At 42.2% G+C, this 16,965-nt stretch overlaps 2 protein-coding genes across 2 annotated transcripts in view; both read left to right on the top strand.

Moving 5' to 3' along the window:
* LOC136331947 (zinc finger protein 420-like) overlaps positions 1-16,965 on the top strand; it is a 335,310-nt gene that overhangs the window by 24,558 nt on the left and 293,787 nt on the right.
* LOC136331930 (zinc finger protein 420-like) lies at positions 90-3,992 on the top strand. The gene is given in 3 exon segments (XM_066271100.1): positions 90-167; positions 552-873; positions 876-3,992. Coding segments are annotated over 3 exon segments (1,728 nt in total). The 5' UTR covers positions 90-95; the 3' UTR covers positions 2,210-3,992.

Genomic DNA, 16,965 nt, shown 5'->3' on the forward strand with positions numbered 1-16,965 from the left:
TTTTTCCACACCCACAGTCATAGCTAGATTGGTTGAGTGAGCTGACCTCAGGCACTGAGGATGGCTCTGTGGTCTCTTCTCCAGGCACTAAAAAGATGGATCCATTGCTGACCAATGGAGCAAAATCTTCACATGGGCAGAATAATGCCCCTTGTTGGGCTTGCCAGGTCAGTTCTAGTCAGGATGCATGTGAGACTCTCTCTCTGCCTCCTATTAGCCCACTAAGAAAAAAATAATAATTAAAAAATGAATATCAAAACATATTCTTTACTATTACACATTTTTGTAACAAAAATCTGGAAAAGGTAGGAACTTATGTAATCTTTGGATTGAATTACATACAAATGTAATCTTTATAGTAAATCATCATTGGATTTGTTTTTCAAATGTTTTTTATTTCAATGTCTATAATATTCATTAACTTTGGAGCAAATTTTTTACAGCCAACATGGTTTAATAGGTATCACAGAGTAGATATTTGAGAATAAGTGTACATATTAAATGAAATTCTACCTTTCACTAAAAGCATATATATCTTTGATGATTACCAGAGTACACATAATAAAGATAGATGTTACCAATGCAATAACCATTGGAAAAACTTGAAAGAAGAATCAATTCATAATCAAAATGAGAAAACTCCATTTCCATTGAACCATCATGGACAAGGAAAAGTTTTTGACCAGATGTCACATTCTAATAATCAGGTTATTCATGTTGTGGAGATAACAAATGAACAAAATAAATGTGTCAAATCTTTTAAGCAATCTTTAAATCATACTGAAGATGAGAATATTCATACTGAGGAGGAAGCTTACACTTATAATTTATGTACCAGAGCTTTCAGGGAAATATTTAATACAAATATACTTAAAGTTTTCATAGTGGAGAAAAACATTATAAATATGAAAAATCTGGAAAGCCATTTAATTGGCATTCATGTCTTAATTTACATGAGAGAAATATTTACACCAAAGAGAGACCTCACAAATGCAGACATTGTGGTAAAGCCTTTAGCCATTCTTCAACTCTTTCTAAACATGAGAAAATTCATACTGGAGAGAGGTCTCATAAATGTTTAGAATGTGGCAAAAACTTTATCCTGAAATCACACCTTACTGTACATCAAAGAATTCACTCAATAGAGAAACCACACAAATGTCAAGAATGTGGCAAAGCCTTTAGCCAATCCTCAAGTCTTGTCTACCATCAGAGAATTCACACGGGAGAGAAACCATACAAATGCAGACAATGTGGCAATGCTTTTAGAAGTTCATCAAGTCTTACATCCCATCAGAAAATTCATAATAGGGAGAGCATACATAAATGTTTAGAATGTGGCAAAAACTTTATCCGGAAGTCAAACCTTACTGTACATCAAAGAATTCATACAGGAGAGAAACCATATAAGTGTAGGGAATGTGGCAAAGCCTTTAGCGATTCCTCACCTCTTGTCTACCATCAGAGAATTCATACGGGAGAGAAACCATACAAATGCAGACAATGTGGCAAAGCCTTCAGAAGTTCATCAAAGCTTACAATACATCAGAAAATTCATACTGGAGAGAGGTCTCATAAATGTTTAGAATGTGGCAAAAACTTTATCCGGAAGTCACACCTTACTGTACATCAAAGAATTCACTCAGTAGCGAAACCATACAAATGTAAAGAATGTGGTAAAGCCTTTAGCAAATCCTCAGCTCTTGCCTACCATCAGAGAATTCACCCAGGAGCAAAACCATACAAATGCAGACAGTGTGGCAAAGCCTATAGAAGTTCATCAAAACTTACAAACCATCAGAAAATTCATACTGGAGAGAAGTCTCATAAATGTTTAGAATGTGGCAAAAACTTTGTCCAGAAGTCATACCTTACTGTACATCAGAGAATTCACACGGGAGAGAAACCATACAAATGTACAGAATGTGGCAAAGCCTTTACAAATTCCTCAAGTCTTGTCTACCATCAGAGAACTCACACGGGAGAGAAACCATACAAATGCAGACAATGTGGCAAAGCCTTTAGAAGTTCATCAAAGCTTACAAACCATCAGAAAATTCATATTGGAGAGAGGTCTCATAAATGTGTATAATGTGGCAAAAGCTTTATACTAAACTCACAACTTACTATACATCAAAGAATTCACTCGGGAAAGGAACCACAGAAATGCAGACAATGTGGAAGCTCACCAGCTCATACTGACCATTAGAAAAATCATACTAAAGAAGTGGTCTTACCAATGTAGAGAGTGTGGCAAAGCCTTTCGAGGATCATCAAATCTTATTCATCATAGGGTTCATACTGGTGAGAAACCCTTTAAATGTGGAGAATGTGGCAGAGCCTTTGACCATTTCTCAGCTTTTAATGAACATCAGAGACTTCATATTGGAGATAGGAGCTATCAGTGTAGTGAATGTGTCACTGCCTTTGGCCAATCCTGAAACCTTACTCAAAATCAGAGATTTCATACTGGACAGAAATCTTACCTTTTTAGGGAGTGTAATAAGGTTTTTGGTTGTCAGCGGAATCTTAACATTCGAAATTTTATTCTCCAGAGAAGCCTTACAAATATGGAGATTGTGGCAAAACTTGAAATGACTTTTCTCATCTTTCTGAGCAAAAGACTACAAGCCATAGAGACACCTCATAATTGTAAAGTATGTTGCAAAGCCTTCTATCTGCGCTGAGAACTTGGTGAACATTGCAGAATTAAATATGGGCATGAACAATAAAAATTCGTAATTTAATAAAACTTTTAAATTTTGTTTAATCCTCATTGAAGATCAGAGAATTAAGCCTTAAAATGCACTTTATGTTAGAAAGTCTGCCCTTATACATATCTTACTCAATATCTGACAATACTGGATAGACGAGGAACAGACATAAGGAACATGGCAATGCTTTACACACTATGCGAACCTTACTTGACAACACTGTGAGCAACAGAATTTCTCATGCTAAGGGCTTTCACCATGTATCACCTTAGATAAGTTTTCTGCATAACTTACCAAAACCTCGCTGTTTTAGTTTATTTTAAACAATCTAAAGTTATCTCTAGAGTCCTGAGGATTCTCTAAATGGATCCTATTAAAAGCATATGCTCAGCCTGACCAGGTGGTTGCGGAGTAGATAGCACATCAAAGTGGCATGTGGAGGACCTGGGTTTGAGGCCCTGAGGTCACCAGCTTGAGTGCAGGCTCAGCAGTTTTAAGTGTGGGGTTGCTGGTTTGAGTGTGGGACCATAGACATGACCCCATGGTCACTGCTTGAGCAAGGTGCCACTCGCTTTTCTATAGCCCTCTGGTCAAGGCACATGAAAAAGCAATCGAACAACTAAGGTAACACAATGAAGAATTTATGCTTCTCATCTCTCTATTTCTATCTGTCCCTCTCTCTAACTATGTCTGTCAAAAAAAAAAAAGAAAAAAGCCAAAAGGTATGTGCTCTGGGTTCTGCTTTTTTCTTGCTTTTTGCCGAGGCCTCCACGAATAGACTCAGGCATGCTGTGTTGTTCCTCCACAGCTTGTGAGTAATCCCTGGGTCTGGTTTTATCTGCCTTGTGGTCTCATGAGTAACTGCTGCTCATCCTCCAATATTGCAGTAGTTCACAAATTTACTACATTAAGAAAACTCTCATAATTAGGAAGTTCGTGTGTGTGTGTGAGAGAGAGAGACAAAGACAGACAGAAAGGGACAGGACGGGAGAGAGATGAGAAGCATTCTTTGTTGCGGTACCTTAGTTGTTCATTGATTGCTTTCCCATATATGCCTAGACTGGGAAGCTACAGCAGACCGAGTAACCCCTTGATCAAGCCAGCAACCTTGGGCTCAAGCTGGTGAGCCTTACTCAAAGCAGATGAGCCCACACTCAAGCTGGTGACCTCAGGGTTTTGAATCTTTGTCCTCTGTGCCCCAGTACAATGCTCCATCCACTGCGCCACTGCTTGGTAAGGCAGAAGTTCTTTTTTACTTTTGAGCATTTGTGTATTATTACACATATCTTTTTTTTTCAGTCCTATGTAAACAAATTGACATGGTTTGATACACAAAAATGCATAACATGCATTTGTAACCTGAAGATGTAATGTAGGAGAACGGGGACTGAGAGTAAAGTAATGTGTGTGCACACCTTCAGAAGGATATGGAAGTAATTCTTCAACATAGGTAATTCAACAAAACTGATCAGTTACTAGCCAAGAAGAAATGTCAGAAATTTCTAATGTGAATGACTTTCTGTACATTGCATTTCTATACAGTTAATTTTTTTATGATGAATTTAGGTTATAGAAACTCATTATGCAGTTATCTCTTACTTTCATACAAAACCTACTATAGTGCTATTTTATTTTTTTTTGGTCATGGAATGTTACTTATGTGACCTGCTCAGAGATTTAAGAAATGATTTCTTTGGAATGTAGTGGCACAGAGAAATCAACTGGAAATTGCAGGTAATTTCACAGAGATCACATGTAACTTCATTTTGTTTAGTGTATTCCATTTTTCTTTCTTTTTAAATGATTAAATTTAACAGGGTGATGTTGGTCAACCAGAGTACATAGATTTAGAGAAAGTATCTCCACATCAGTTGGATAGTCAATTATGCTGTATACCCATCACCCAAAGTCAAATCATCCTCCATCACCCTATATTTGTTTATCTTTACATCTCTCCCCCCATATTCCCTTGCTCTCTTCTTTCCTCCTTCCCCTGGTAACCACTGCACTCTTCTCTGTGTCCATGAGTCTCAATTTTGTGTCACATCTATGTATGGAACAATACAGTTCTTAGCTTCTTTCACTTATTTCATTAAGTATAATGTTATTAAGGTCCATCCATGTTGTAAATGATACTATGTCAACATTTCTACAACTGAGTAGTATTCCATTGTATATATGTACCACATCTTTATTTAATCTTCTATTGAACAGCATTTCGATTGTATCCATGTCTTGGCCACCATGAACAATGCTGCGATGAACATGGGTGTGCATGTGTCTTTACGTACCCATGTTTCTGATTTGGGGGGGCATATACCCAGTAGAGGGTGGAAAAGGTGGGGGTGGAAAGAGGTGGAGAAAAAAAGAAAAAGTATCAAAAATTAAACCCTTGCAAAAATGAAGAATAAAAAATATAACAACTAAGGATAATGAAGTTTACATGGAAAAAAGAAGAAAAAGAAGAAAGATGAAACAAAAAAAAAGTTTTTCCCAGTTAAGAGGTAACATTTCCTTTTCCAGTAGGAGGCGCTGTACTACAAGATTTGCCTCTGCGAGATTCTTGGGAGGAATAATGCTGAGGCATCGTTGTTTTAATGATTCAGGCAGGGCCTCAGTCATGTTGGTAGGGGTGCTTGTTAGGGCTCTGCAAATTTATGGCTCTCGATGTGGCTGACTAGGGGTCCTCTGGCACCTCCCCCTCTGTCCCTATAAAGCAGAGGATCAAGCGCCCAGCCAACCCCGCCTCTTACAGGATAGAGCAGCCTGGAGACCCAGATGAGGGGGGTCCCCGCACTGCCACTGTTTGCACAGTAAGAACAGTGTGGGACTAGAAGGCTGGGGTAACACAGCCTAGTCCCTCCTGTGATACCACTAAGCCAGGGGTCTCAAACTCGCGGCCGTGCGGCCCGCCCACCAATTTTGTGCGGCCCGCAGACTAATCAAACTTCGTGGATTAATCTGCGGGCCGCGAGTTTGAGACCCCTGCACTAAGCACTCAAAGCACAGCCCTGGGCAGGGCAGGGGCTTCGGACTGCAATCGGGTGTCCAAGCTTTGGGAGCAGTTGGGGTGCAGAACGCAAATCAAACGTGTCTTTGTGCCACACACACTAAACTCCACCGGGTGCGCGGGCAGATCAAGCGTGCCCCGGTACCACGTGGACAGGTGTACACAAGCTATTCGCAAGCAGTTCTTGAGAGCTCGCCACAGGCTTTGTGGGCACCCAGCACCTGCAATAAATGGTGTGGCAGATGCCAGGAAACAGGCCTGCTTCTGGTCTTGGTTGTCGTTCTTATCTCAGCTCCTTCTCTCAGACTCCCCTCTTCTCCCGGTTCCAAGACAAAGCCTGCGCTAACAGTGCCTCCCTCTCTCAGGTCCCTGAGGAAAGAGAAAAACTGAGTCCTCTGGCTTTTTACTTCTGTGAGCAGATTCTATCTTTGGCCCCCCTTCATTAGGGTCCTGTATATTTCAATGTTTTGTTAGTTCCGGAACCAGGACAAGTTTAATAGGTTTGATTCTCAGTCATGAATAGTCAACTGTTGGTCATCCTTTCTAGAGGAATGTGGAGATTGTGGCAGCTTTGGGGTCTGAAACATTTTTCTTTTCTCATGAAGAAATTGAGATGCGAAGCATCTCAAGTTTGCAGTTGCATCACGTTAGTTGTTTATTGATTGCTTGTCACCTGTGCCTTGGCCTGAGGGGCTGAAGCCAAGCTGGTGACCCCTGGCTTTGAGCCAGTAACCTTGGGATTATGTTTTTGATTCTGCGCTTCAGTCAGCAACCGTAAGATTCAAATTAGGGACCTCAGTGTCCCAGGTTCATGCACTATCCAATTTGCCAGCACCAGTCTGGTGAAACATTATTATTAGAGTTTAATGCAAAGTTTTCTATTTTCACTGCATGGCCAGAGGTACATCCACTGGCACCTGTAGTGCTCTGAGTGTATTTCAAGTGATTCATCATCATTAGTAGGAATTCCAGGTGGGAAGAGTTTAAAGTGGACACACCAAAGTTTTTTGGCTTTTCCAGTGTCCTGTCCTGCATCTGTGTGAGCTGTTTGATACTAGTTCCTGTGCACACACCTTCCCTGATAATCACCAGCATCACAGAAACTAGATATTGGATACTGCTCTCCTATTCTTCCTGTCACAGCCATAGTCTTACTGTGTGCAGTGTTCATATTTATATGCATCTACTGATGTTTTGTGTCTTACACTCCTTACCAGCAACAGTGTCTTTAAGGCTTTTGGGTTATTACAGGAAAAACTACAGGGCCTCGGCTTAATGGGAGTTGTTTCATTTCCCAAGAGTCCAATGAGGGATGTAGAGGAGGTGTATTGATGCACCTTATCCTTACATTAATATTTTTTCTTGTGACTATTAGGAAACAGAATCTGACAATCTCTATGTTTATAGGGCATTCTGTCTTCATTCTGTCGGGAATTCATTCTTTTTTAAGCCAGAGGGACAGATGGGAACAGACCATAAGGAAGGGAGGTGAGAGGCAGCAACTAGTAATTGTGGCACTTTAGTTATTTATTGATGCTCAAGTCACTGATTCAGAACCCTGGGCTTTCCTGGATGAGGCACATGTGGGAGTTGATGCTTCCTGCTTCTCTCCTCGTTTTCTCTTCTTTCTCTAAAAATAAATAAAATCTAAGAATTATAATAATTAAAATCAATAAAAAAGTAAATATGTTATTTTTTATGATACCTACTATGCAGAGAATTGTGCTTTAGTGAGGGATCCAGTCATGAACTGTACATACAATAGGTTTGAGGTAACAGTGCTCGTACTTAACTGACCCATGTGGTTCAGGTGACTATTAATAAAGTCAACATGGAAAACACTTTTTAGATACCCAGAAACTTATTGTGGAGGTTGTTGGGCAGGTCAAAGTAGGTGTGATGGGAACTCCAGTTAAGATGATATTCTATTGGCCCTGACCTTTTGGCTCAGTGGTAGAGCATCAGGTCAGCATATGTATGTCCTGGGTTCAATTCCTGGTCAGGGCCCCCAAGAGAAGCCCCCATCTGCTTCTCCATGCTTTTCCCTTTCCTTTCTATCTCTCTGTTCTTACCATGTGTGAGGATATGGAAAAAGCAGAGGATGCCCAGCTCTGGGGGGGAGAAAAGAGAAATCTCTCTTCCTGCACCTTATTCTGGTTCTGATTTTATGCCCTATAGGGACCACCTGCCACTAATGGAAACAGACCCACATCTGCAGGTAAAGAGGCCTGTCATTTTTGTGTCAGTGTGATAAAATCCACTGGGAATTTAAGTTAACTTTCAGGTAGACCAACCCTCCTACAGATGGATCCCATTAACAAAATATTCATACTTAGTTATAGCCTGAAAAGGTAAAGTATTTCTGTGTGAAATAATGCCTGTCCTGTTATGAAAGTAAAATTCTCTTTCGTAGGATAGAATATATAAATTCTTAAACTTTAAAATTATAATAATATAACAATCTAACAATCCTAATATTTGCAGGGCAGTAATAGATACTCAACTTCTACTTTTCAGAGTAAGTTTATTCAGGGACAATGTTAAAGCTTCACTAAGTTAAAGAATTTCAAGATTATGTTTTAATTATTGAAAAACAATTCAAAATTTATATGAAAAAGCAAAAGAATTTAAAGAACCAAAATATTCTGAAACATAACTGTTGGAATGGAGGACTGTCATCACATTTCAAATTTTACCATAAGTTTTCTATAATAAAGGGATTTTGGGATTGGCTAATAGACACATAGATTAATGTAGTACAGTAGAGCTCTAGCAATAGGCCCACACAAATATAGTTAACTGAGTTTTGAAAATAGTGCCCAGACAAACCAAGAAAGAAAGGATACATTTTCTATCAAATGTCATTGGAGAATTTGTATATTCAGGCTGTTTCAGGATTGCTGAGTTGTATAAGATTCCATAAGCACTTTTCCTGAGTGGCCACACCATTATCATTACCGTCACAAGTGTGTGTCACGGGAAGTCTACACCCATGTTAATAGTTGGTGTTTCTCCTTTTATATTTTAGTTCTATGTATGTATTGGTATTGTGCTGTAGGTTAATGTCCACTGACTGATGAATTATGGAGCTGAGGAACATTTCAAAGGCAAACATACGTTGTATATCAATGTTTGTAATTTGCATGTTAGAGTATGTTTTTTTTCCATTGTTTTTTTTCCTTTTACAATTTTGTACATTTTTTAAAAAATGTTCTCAATACCAATCCACTGTCTCATTTGGAATTATCTAATATCTTCTACTGTGTCTCGTTGTGTGATTTTTGTTGTTGTTGTTGTTTTAATTTTTCTGAAGTTGGAAATGGGGAGGCAGTCAGACGGACTCCCGCATGTGCCCGACCGGGATCCACCGGCACACCCACCGGGGGGGATGCTCTACCTATCTGGGGCGTCGCTCTGTCGTAACCAGAGCCATTCTAGCACCTGAGGCAGAGGCCACGGAGCCATCCTCAGTGCCCGGGCCAACTTTGCTCCAATGGAGCTTTGGCTGCAGGAAGGGAAGAGAGAGACAGAAAGGGAGGAGAGGGGGAGGGGTGGAGAAGCAGGTGGGCACTTCTCCTGTGTGCCCTGGCCAGGAATCGAACCCGGGACTCCTGCACGCCAGGCCGACACTCTACCACTGAGCCAACCTGCCAGGGCTCTCGTTGTGTGATTTTCTTTTTGCGTACTGCTTGTGTTCATGAGAAATAGTTCTTAATTTCAGTGGATTCCAATTTACCATTTTTTTCACTAAGTTCATGGTTTGATATCCATTTAAAGAAACCTATGATTCCACAGAGGTATAAAAGTACTATTCTACATTTTTCTATAATAACCATAGTTGTTTTTCTCTTCACATTTTAATCTGTAGTTTATCTGACATTGATTGTTGTTTATGGTACGAAGTAGGCATGAAAGGTCATGCTACTTTCTTGATTTATAGATTCACCCAGTGCAGAGCCATGTGATGGAAAGAGCATGATTTCCTCACTGCATGGGAAGTGATTGTCATGATTCAAGTGACTTCGTGAATTGTCTGAGTTTGGATTCTTCTTTCTGCTCCATTTCACAAAGTATCTCTGCTTCTTAGTTTCTCAAACTCTAACATCTCCATCTCGATCAGAATACCTGGCCTCCTCTTTTCCCTGTCTCAGGTAGGGTAAATTATCAACAATTTGTAGGGGTGGTATTGGTATGATTGTGCTACAAATGAGAGAAATGTGACCTTGAGAAGAAGTAGCCTTCTCAAGTGTTCTTCAATTATTTGTGATGTGGGGGTGCCACAATAATAGTAAAACTATGTGAGTTTTACTGCCTTCTAACTAGACTCTGATGGCTGTTAATTTTACCTGAATTTTGAAGATTCTTCACAGTAAAAAGAGATGAGACACAACCAGCAATGCAGTTCTCTGAGGATACAGAAATGACTCAAAGATTTATGGCAGGAGATGGAGAGAGACCCTGCTCCTCACAGAAGCACAAAGTCAGGCGGAAACTGTGAGAAGTAAAACCTGCCTTCCAGGGCCATGGGGGATATGAGTTATCGTATGGAAGCAGAGTGTCTGGCACAGTCCTGCCAGGCTCGTCTTTTCCTACACCGTCTCTAGCTGTCTTCAGTCAATGAAAGATGGAAGATGCCTTCATCCTTCACACACATTGTGAAAGTAGTCACATCTATTACCTTCTCTTTTCCAGTTTAACCTTCACATCAATCTTTCCAACTCACTTTCAGAATCTTTAGGTCCTCAGCCTTGGTGTTTCTGCTTTTATACTTTAGTTGTTCTGTGTATGTCTTGGTGCTCATTCATTAACTTTAACCCAATGACCTTGGCTGAAGCCAGTGATCATGAGATTATTTCTTTGAGGGAGGCAGGTACAGTGAGAGGGATTAACATCGGGCTGTTCCTGTATGTTCCCTGATGGAAATCAAACAAGCAACCTCCAAACTCTGGGAAGATATTTCAGAGCTTTCCCAGCACCGCTTAATTTTTATTGATTTTCCTAGAGAGAGAGAGAAAGGAGAGGAAAAAGCGAAGAGAAAGGAATCACTCATTTTTTGTTTTATTTAGTTGTTCATTTCTTTGTTTGATTCTCATGTGTGACCTGACCAGGGACTTAATTTGTAACGTTGTTCTTTCAGGATGATACTCTTAACCTACTGAGCTAACTAGCCTGAGACAATTTTTGGGTTTTTCATAATCTAAATATTTGCATATGGTTTTTTTTTTTTGTTTTTATTTAAAGCATTTTAATTTTATTTATTTTGTGACAGAGAAAGTTAGAGAGAGGGACAGACAGGAAGGGAGAGAGATGAGAAGCATCAATTCATTGTTGCGGCACTTTAGTTGTTTGTTGATTGCTTTCTCATATGTGCCTTGACCAGGGGACTACAGCAGACTGAGTGAATCTTTGCTCGAGCCAGCGACCTTGGGTCCAAGCTGGTGAGCTTTTCTCAAACCAGAGGAGCCCACGCTTAAGCTGGTGACCTCGGGGTCTTGAATCTGGGTCCTCTGCATCCCAATCCGATAAAGACGTCAAAATTTTGCACCTATTGATTAGTCATTTCTCTCATATATATGTTGGTTTCACTCCCTCATACATTTTACAAGCAACAAAACTTCCCGTAAGCAAAATGAATTCTTAGCTTTTGCTGAAAATTGGCCTTTCCCCAAATGTTTAGAATTTGATGAAGTGTTCTAGTTGCCTCATACTTCTTTGCTGTGAACATGAATGATAACTTTACAGTGGCTCTGTTAGATTGAGAGCCCCTTAAAAGCTCAGATTCCATTCACCCAACTTCCCACTAGGACTCAAAACAGAACATTCTCATCCTCCACTGTGAGGTTGTTAATTTGCTTGCTATTCTGTTTCTGCTTTTCTGGTCTTCGATCTGAAATGTAGCAAAAAGTTTACCTTTGCCGAAATGTCAGGGAGAACTTGCATTGGAAAGGGACCTGACCATTAGGGGAGTTTAATTCACAATAGCTGTTTGTAATAGCCTATCTGCGAGCTCAGAGTTGCCAGGTCCCAACTGTTCCTGGAATGTTCCTTAACTCTTGGTTTTCTTCAGAATTTTTCAGGGACACCCAAAAGGACCGCTCTCATTAACCTGTACTATGTAAAAAAAAAAAAAAAATGTGTTTCTGCCACAAAATTTCCCTCCTGCTCATTGTCAAGTCTGTAACCAGGCCACAAACCCTGATATGCACATTAGAGCATGTCTAGGTGCAGGCAGTCCCGTGCCAGCAAGCACCTGCTGTAACTGATATATCAATGCTGCCTCCCGCAGCTCAGGGCTAACACCTTTTGCTGGTCTCTGCCCGCTTACAACCAGGTGCTTTTAAAACAAATTTTCCTTTTGAAACATACTAGCCTCATGTTTTTTATTCATATTGTGGATTCAGCCTTTCATCGAGTGTACGTAGTGAAATGTCTTTTATACCAACATGGCTGATGGAAATACTACAAAGCACTATATGATCTCCATAATCTGCATTCCACAGATCCGGATATTGATTACCAATATATATAGTTTTAAAAAGATAGGGCCTGATCAAGTGTTTGTGCAGTGACTATAGCATTGGACTGGGACTAGGAAGATCAAGGTACAAAATCCCAAGATCGCCAGCTTGAGCTCAGGCACATCTGGCTTCAGTGCAGGCTCACCAGATTGAGCGTGAGATCATAGACATGACGCCATGTTCGCTGACTTGAGCCCAAGGTCACTAGTTTGAGCAATGGGTAACTCACTGCTGTGGCCCCCTAGTCAAGGCACATATGCGAAAGAAATCAATAAACAAATAAGGACCCACAATGAAGAACTGATGCTTCTCATCTCTCTCTGTTCCTACCTGTCTCTATCCCTCTCTCTGTCTCTCTGTCACAAAAAAATAAATAATACTATATTTAGAAACCACCACAATAAATTATTTGAGAATAGAATTACATTGAACTTTCAGTCCTATAAGTATCAACCATAGAGATTAAAACTATTATGTATAAGTATAAAATCAAATTACAAATCTGTTAAAATGGTTCTTTGTTTTCACAACCAGACAGAATCTCTTCTAGTATCAGACCCAACCTTTGCAATGAAGATAGGAATGTATTGATCAATTGTACTCTAGATTTTATTTATTCATTTTAGAGAGTAGTTAATGGGAGACAATGAAAGAGAGAGAGAGAATGGAAGAAACTGGAAGCACCCACTCTGATATGTGCCTTGTCCAAGAAAGCTCAGGGTTTCAAACTAGTTACCACAGTGTTACCAGGTTAATGCTTTATTCGCTGAGCCACCACAGATGAGTCCAATTCTTCATTAGTAACCAGACATCACAGTTATAGTAGAGAAACACTACAAGTCTAACCAGTTTGGAAGGACTTTCTGCAGATAATGGCACACAATATCTGAAATACCAACTGAGGAAAAATAATAAAATATAATGAATGAGATGATGTATTTAATCTAGACTTAAATATATTACTAAAAACATTAAGCATCATCCAAAGAAAGTCTTCATTTTAAATGAGATTTGAATATATACAAATTTTTATTTATTGTTTAGAGAGAGGAAGAGACAGAAATCCACTTGATGTTTCATTTACTTATACATTAGTTGGTTGATTCTGTACAAAGCCTGACCAGTGTTCAAACCCATAACCATGGCATACTGGGAGGATGCTCTAACCCAGTGGTCCATTGGCCATTTGATACCAGTCCGCAGAGAAAGAATAAATAACTTACATTATTTCCGTTTTATTTATATTTAAGTCTGAACAATGTTTTATTTTTTAAAAATGACCAGATTCCCTCTGTTACATCTGTCTAAGACTCACTCTTGATACTTGTCTCGGTCACGTGATACATTTATCCGTCCCACCCTAAAGGCCGGTCCGTGAAAATATTTTCTAACATTAAACTGGTCCGTGGCCCAAAAAAGGTTGGGGACCACTGCTCTAGCTCATTGAGCAAGTTGATCAGGGGTATCTAAGAAAAATCTTACAAGAAATGTGTGTGTCAATATTATTACTCAACACTCAATGTTTGGGGTGTTATCAAAATGTTCCTCAATGTTTTTTTGTTTGATTTTTGGGTTTTTTTTTTTTTTTTTTTGTATTCTTCTGAAGCTAGAAACGGGGAGAGACAGTCTGACAGACTCCCGCATGCGCCCGACCGGGATCCACCCGGCACGCCCACCAGGGGCAAGGCTCTGCCCACCAGGGGGCGATGCACTGCCCCTCCGGGGCGTCGCTCCGCCACGACCAGAGCCACTCCAGCGCCTAGGGCAGTGGCCAAGGAGCCATCCCCAGCACCCGGGCCATCTTCGCTCCAATGGAGCCTCGGCTGCAGGAGGGGAAGAGAGAGACAGAGAGGAAGGAGTGGGGGGGTGGGGGGTGGAGAAGCAAATGGGCACCTCTCCTATGTGCCCTGGCCGGGAATCGAACCCCGGTCCCCCGCACGCCAGGCCGACGCTCTACCGCTGAGCCAACCGGCCAGGGCCTGTTCCTCAATGTTTTTATTGATTGATATTAAGGTAAGGTGGGGATGGTAAGAGAAACACATGGATTTGTGTTCTCCTCATTTATACATTCATTCCTTGCTTCCTATATGTGCCCTGTCGGGTTACTATAGCTTTATTGTTTCAGGATGACACTCTAACCAACTGAGCTCTGGAGAAACAAATCTTACAAGTTTTATGAGTAATGATATTTAAGCCTTACTAAATATTACCTTAGTCAAATTCAATGACTAAAAATAACTGCAATCAGTGTGGGAAAAGTAAGGAGGAAAGCCCTGGCCACTACCGTGTTGGCCCCTCCCACTTTCCAGTTGTCTCCACCCCTGATTTGTCAGTGTTAATGCCCCACCCACTTTTTGAAGAATTTAGCCTTCGGTTTTATCCTCCTGGATTTAGAGGCAGTGCGCAGGCGCAGTTTATCAACTGGAGGCAGCTGTAGCGAAGGTCACAAGGCATCTTGTAAGGGTCTTCCCGGTTTAAACCTGACCCTCCCGGTCCCCATTCCTGCACGCGGGGAGCCTGAGGGTCGCTGCCGACGCTGAGAGCCCCGCTTTCGAGCCCCCAGCGGTGAGTGCGGAGTCCCGGTGAGAGGCCCCGAGCCTGCCCGCTTCGCTGCCGGGTGCGGACTCCGCGTCGGTTTCCGGGGAAACTGAGGCCGCCCCCCCCCATCCTGCCTCGGTCCCGAGGGGCAGCCTCCCCCCCTACCCCCACCCCCGCTGTTCAAAGTCCTGGGAGAGGGACAGTGTGCAGACCACCCCCACCCCGCCAGCCCGCCCGACTTCTCTCGGCCCGTAGAGCCCGGACTGCCCCCCCCCCCCGCCTTGGGGACCTGCGGACCCCCTCCTAAGACCCCACCCCCATTTACTAAGTGGCGGGGTCCAGGAAGAGCACACTCTCCACGGGGTGGAGATTCTGGGCGAGAACGCGGGGTCCCCAGAAGAGCCCCCAGCCCAGCGAGGGAAGGGCTGTGTGGGAGCGGCGACAGCGAAGGGGCCCCAGGGACGCGCAGAGCGGGGCTGGGAGGGGTCAGGGGACGGAGAGAGACACGGGAGGGGAGGAGAGGTCAGTGAGGAGCCATGAAGAGACGGCCACGTGGGGGTGCGGGAGACGGGACCGCGATGGGAAGAGTGACAGTAACAGGGGAGAGGAAAGTGAGGGGAAGAAAGGGGAGAAACCCCGAGGAGAGGGAGGGGCCCGGAGAGAATGGCGCGGGGAGAGGGGCTGGGGAGCAGAAGTGGGGTCGCAGGACGGTGCACTCAGAAGGAGGGAGTGGCTCAGAGTGTTGTAGAGAAACCATCAAGAGTATATAGATGCTCTCCACACCAAAGTACAAATTTATATGAATTTTTAGTCAAAGCCGGCGACCGCACAGAGATCTAAGTCAGATCATGTAGCCTCGAACAGAGCTTGAAGTTAGCTTTTAAAGAGAAAATTATACACTGATTGGGGTACAGGGAGGACGGGAAGTCTAGCAGTAAAACAAAGCACGGAAACAAACTAATTTACACTGTTTATCTGTGGAATTAATTTGGGGAGAATCGTGGGAACATCTGCCACCTTGCAAAACTAGCCCAATGCTACAGCCTGTAATACTAGTCTCAGGACCAGGGGTAGGGACTCTTTTAGAAAAAGTAAGTTCTGCTGAAAGTCTCTGTTTTAGAGAAAGTAAGTTCTGGTGCTTTTAAAAGAAGGGCCTGACTAGGTGGTGGATAGAGCATTGGACTGGGATGTGGAGGTCCCAGGTTTGAGAACCCCCGAGGTTGCCAGCTTGAGTGCAGGCTCATCTAGTTTGGATCCAAGGTCGCTGGCTTGAGCAAGGGGTCACTCGGTCTGCTGTAGCCCTTCGGTCAAGGCACATATGAGAAATCAATCAATGAGCAACTAAGGTGCTGCAACGAAGAATTGATATTTCTCATCTCTCCCTTTCTGTCTGTCTGTCCCTATCTGTCCCTCTCTCTGACTCTCTCTGTGTCTCCCCCCCAAAAATAAATAAATAAATAAATAAATAAATAAATAAAAGGAGGATAGTTTGGGGAGAAACTAGGGACAGAAAGGGTGGTTTCGGGGTGAGTGTACAGAGGGGGAAAGAGCTGAGTCAGCCAGAAGTGGGGGTGGCGGATGAGACTAGAAATATTAACAGAGGCACAGGAGTCACAGGTGTGGGGACAGAAGAAAGACGTGGACAGGTGTGAAGATAAAAGCACTCAGATCAGGAACAGAGAAAGTTAAAGTGAAATAGGTTTCAAGAGTTTTAGGAAGCAGATGTAGGGACAGGAACAGAGAAAAATGGGAGAAAGTGCAGGGGAGGGGTGTGGGGAATGACAGGAAAGGACGACAATGCAGAGAATCTGGGGAGAAAACAGAAACACATCCACAGACAGAAATACACAGAAGCAGGAAGAAGTAGAACCCAAACCTGCTGAATGGTGAGCCCATGGGGTGTGCATGATTAAGGTGTGATACACGGGCTTGTGGTTTTATTATTTGTTTAACAGTTGCTGAATTGTTTTAGTTAAAAAGATTTGAATGAGAATTACCAATCTCAGTTTGAAGGCTTGTGAATTTTATGCTTATTTGCTTCCAGTAGCAGCCCTTGTTCACTCAGAGGGATGACATGTGTCAGTCATGGGTCTCTTCATGTCTCCTGGGATGACAAGAGGTAGGGGACCTGGGTCAAGAAATCACTGTCAGCCCTGGCCGGTTGGCTCAGCGGTAGAGCGTCGGC

Source organism: Saccopteryx bilineata, chromosome 3 (genome assembly GCF_036850765.1).
Source record: "Saccopteryx bilineata isolate mSacBil1 chromosome 3, mSacBil1_pri_phased_curated, whole genome shotgun sequence".
Taxonomy (NCBI): Eukaryota; Metazoa; Chordata; class Mammalia; order Chiroptera; family Emballonuridae; genus Saccopteryx; species Saccopteryx bilineata.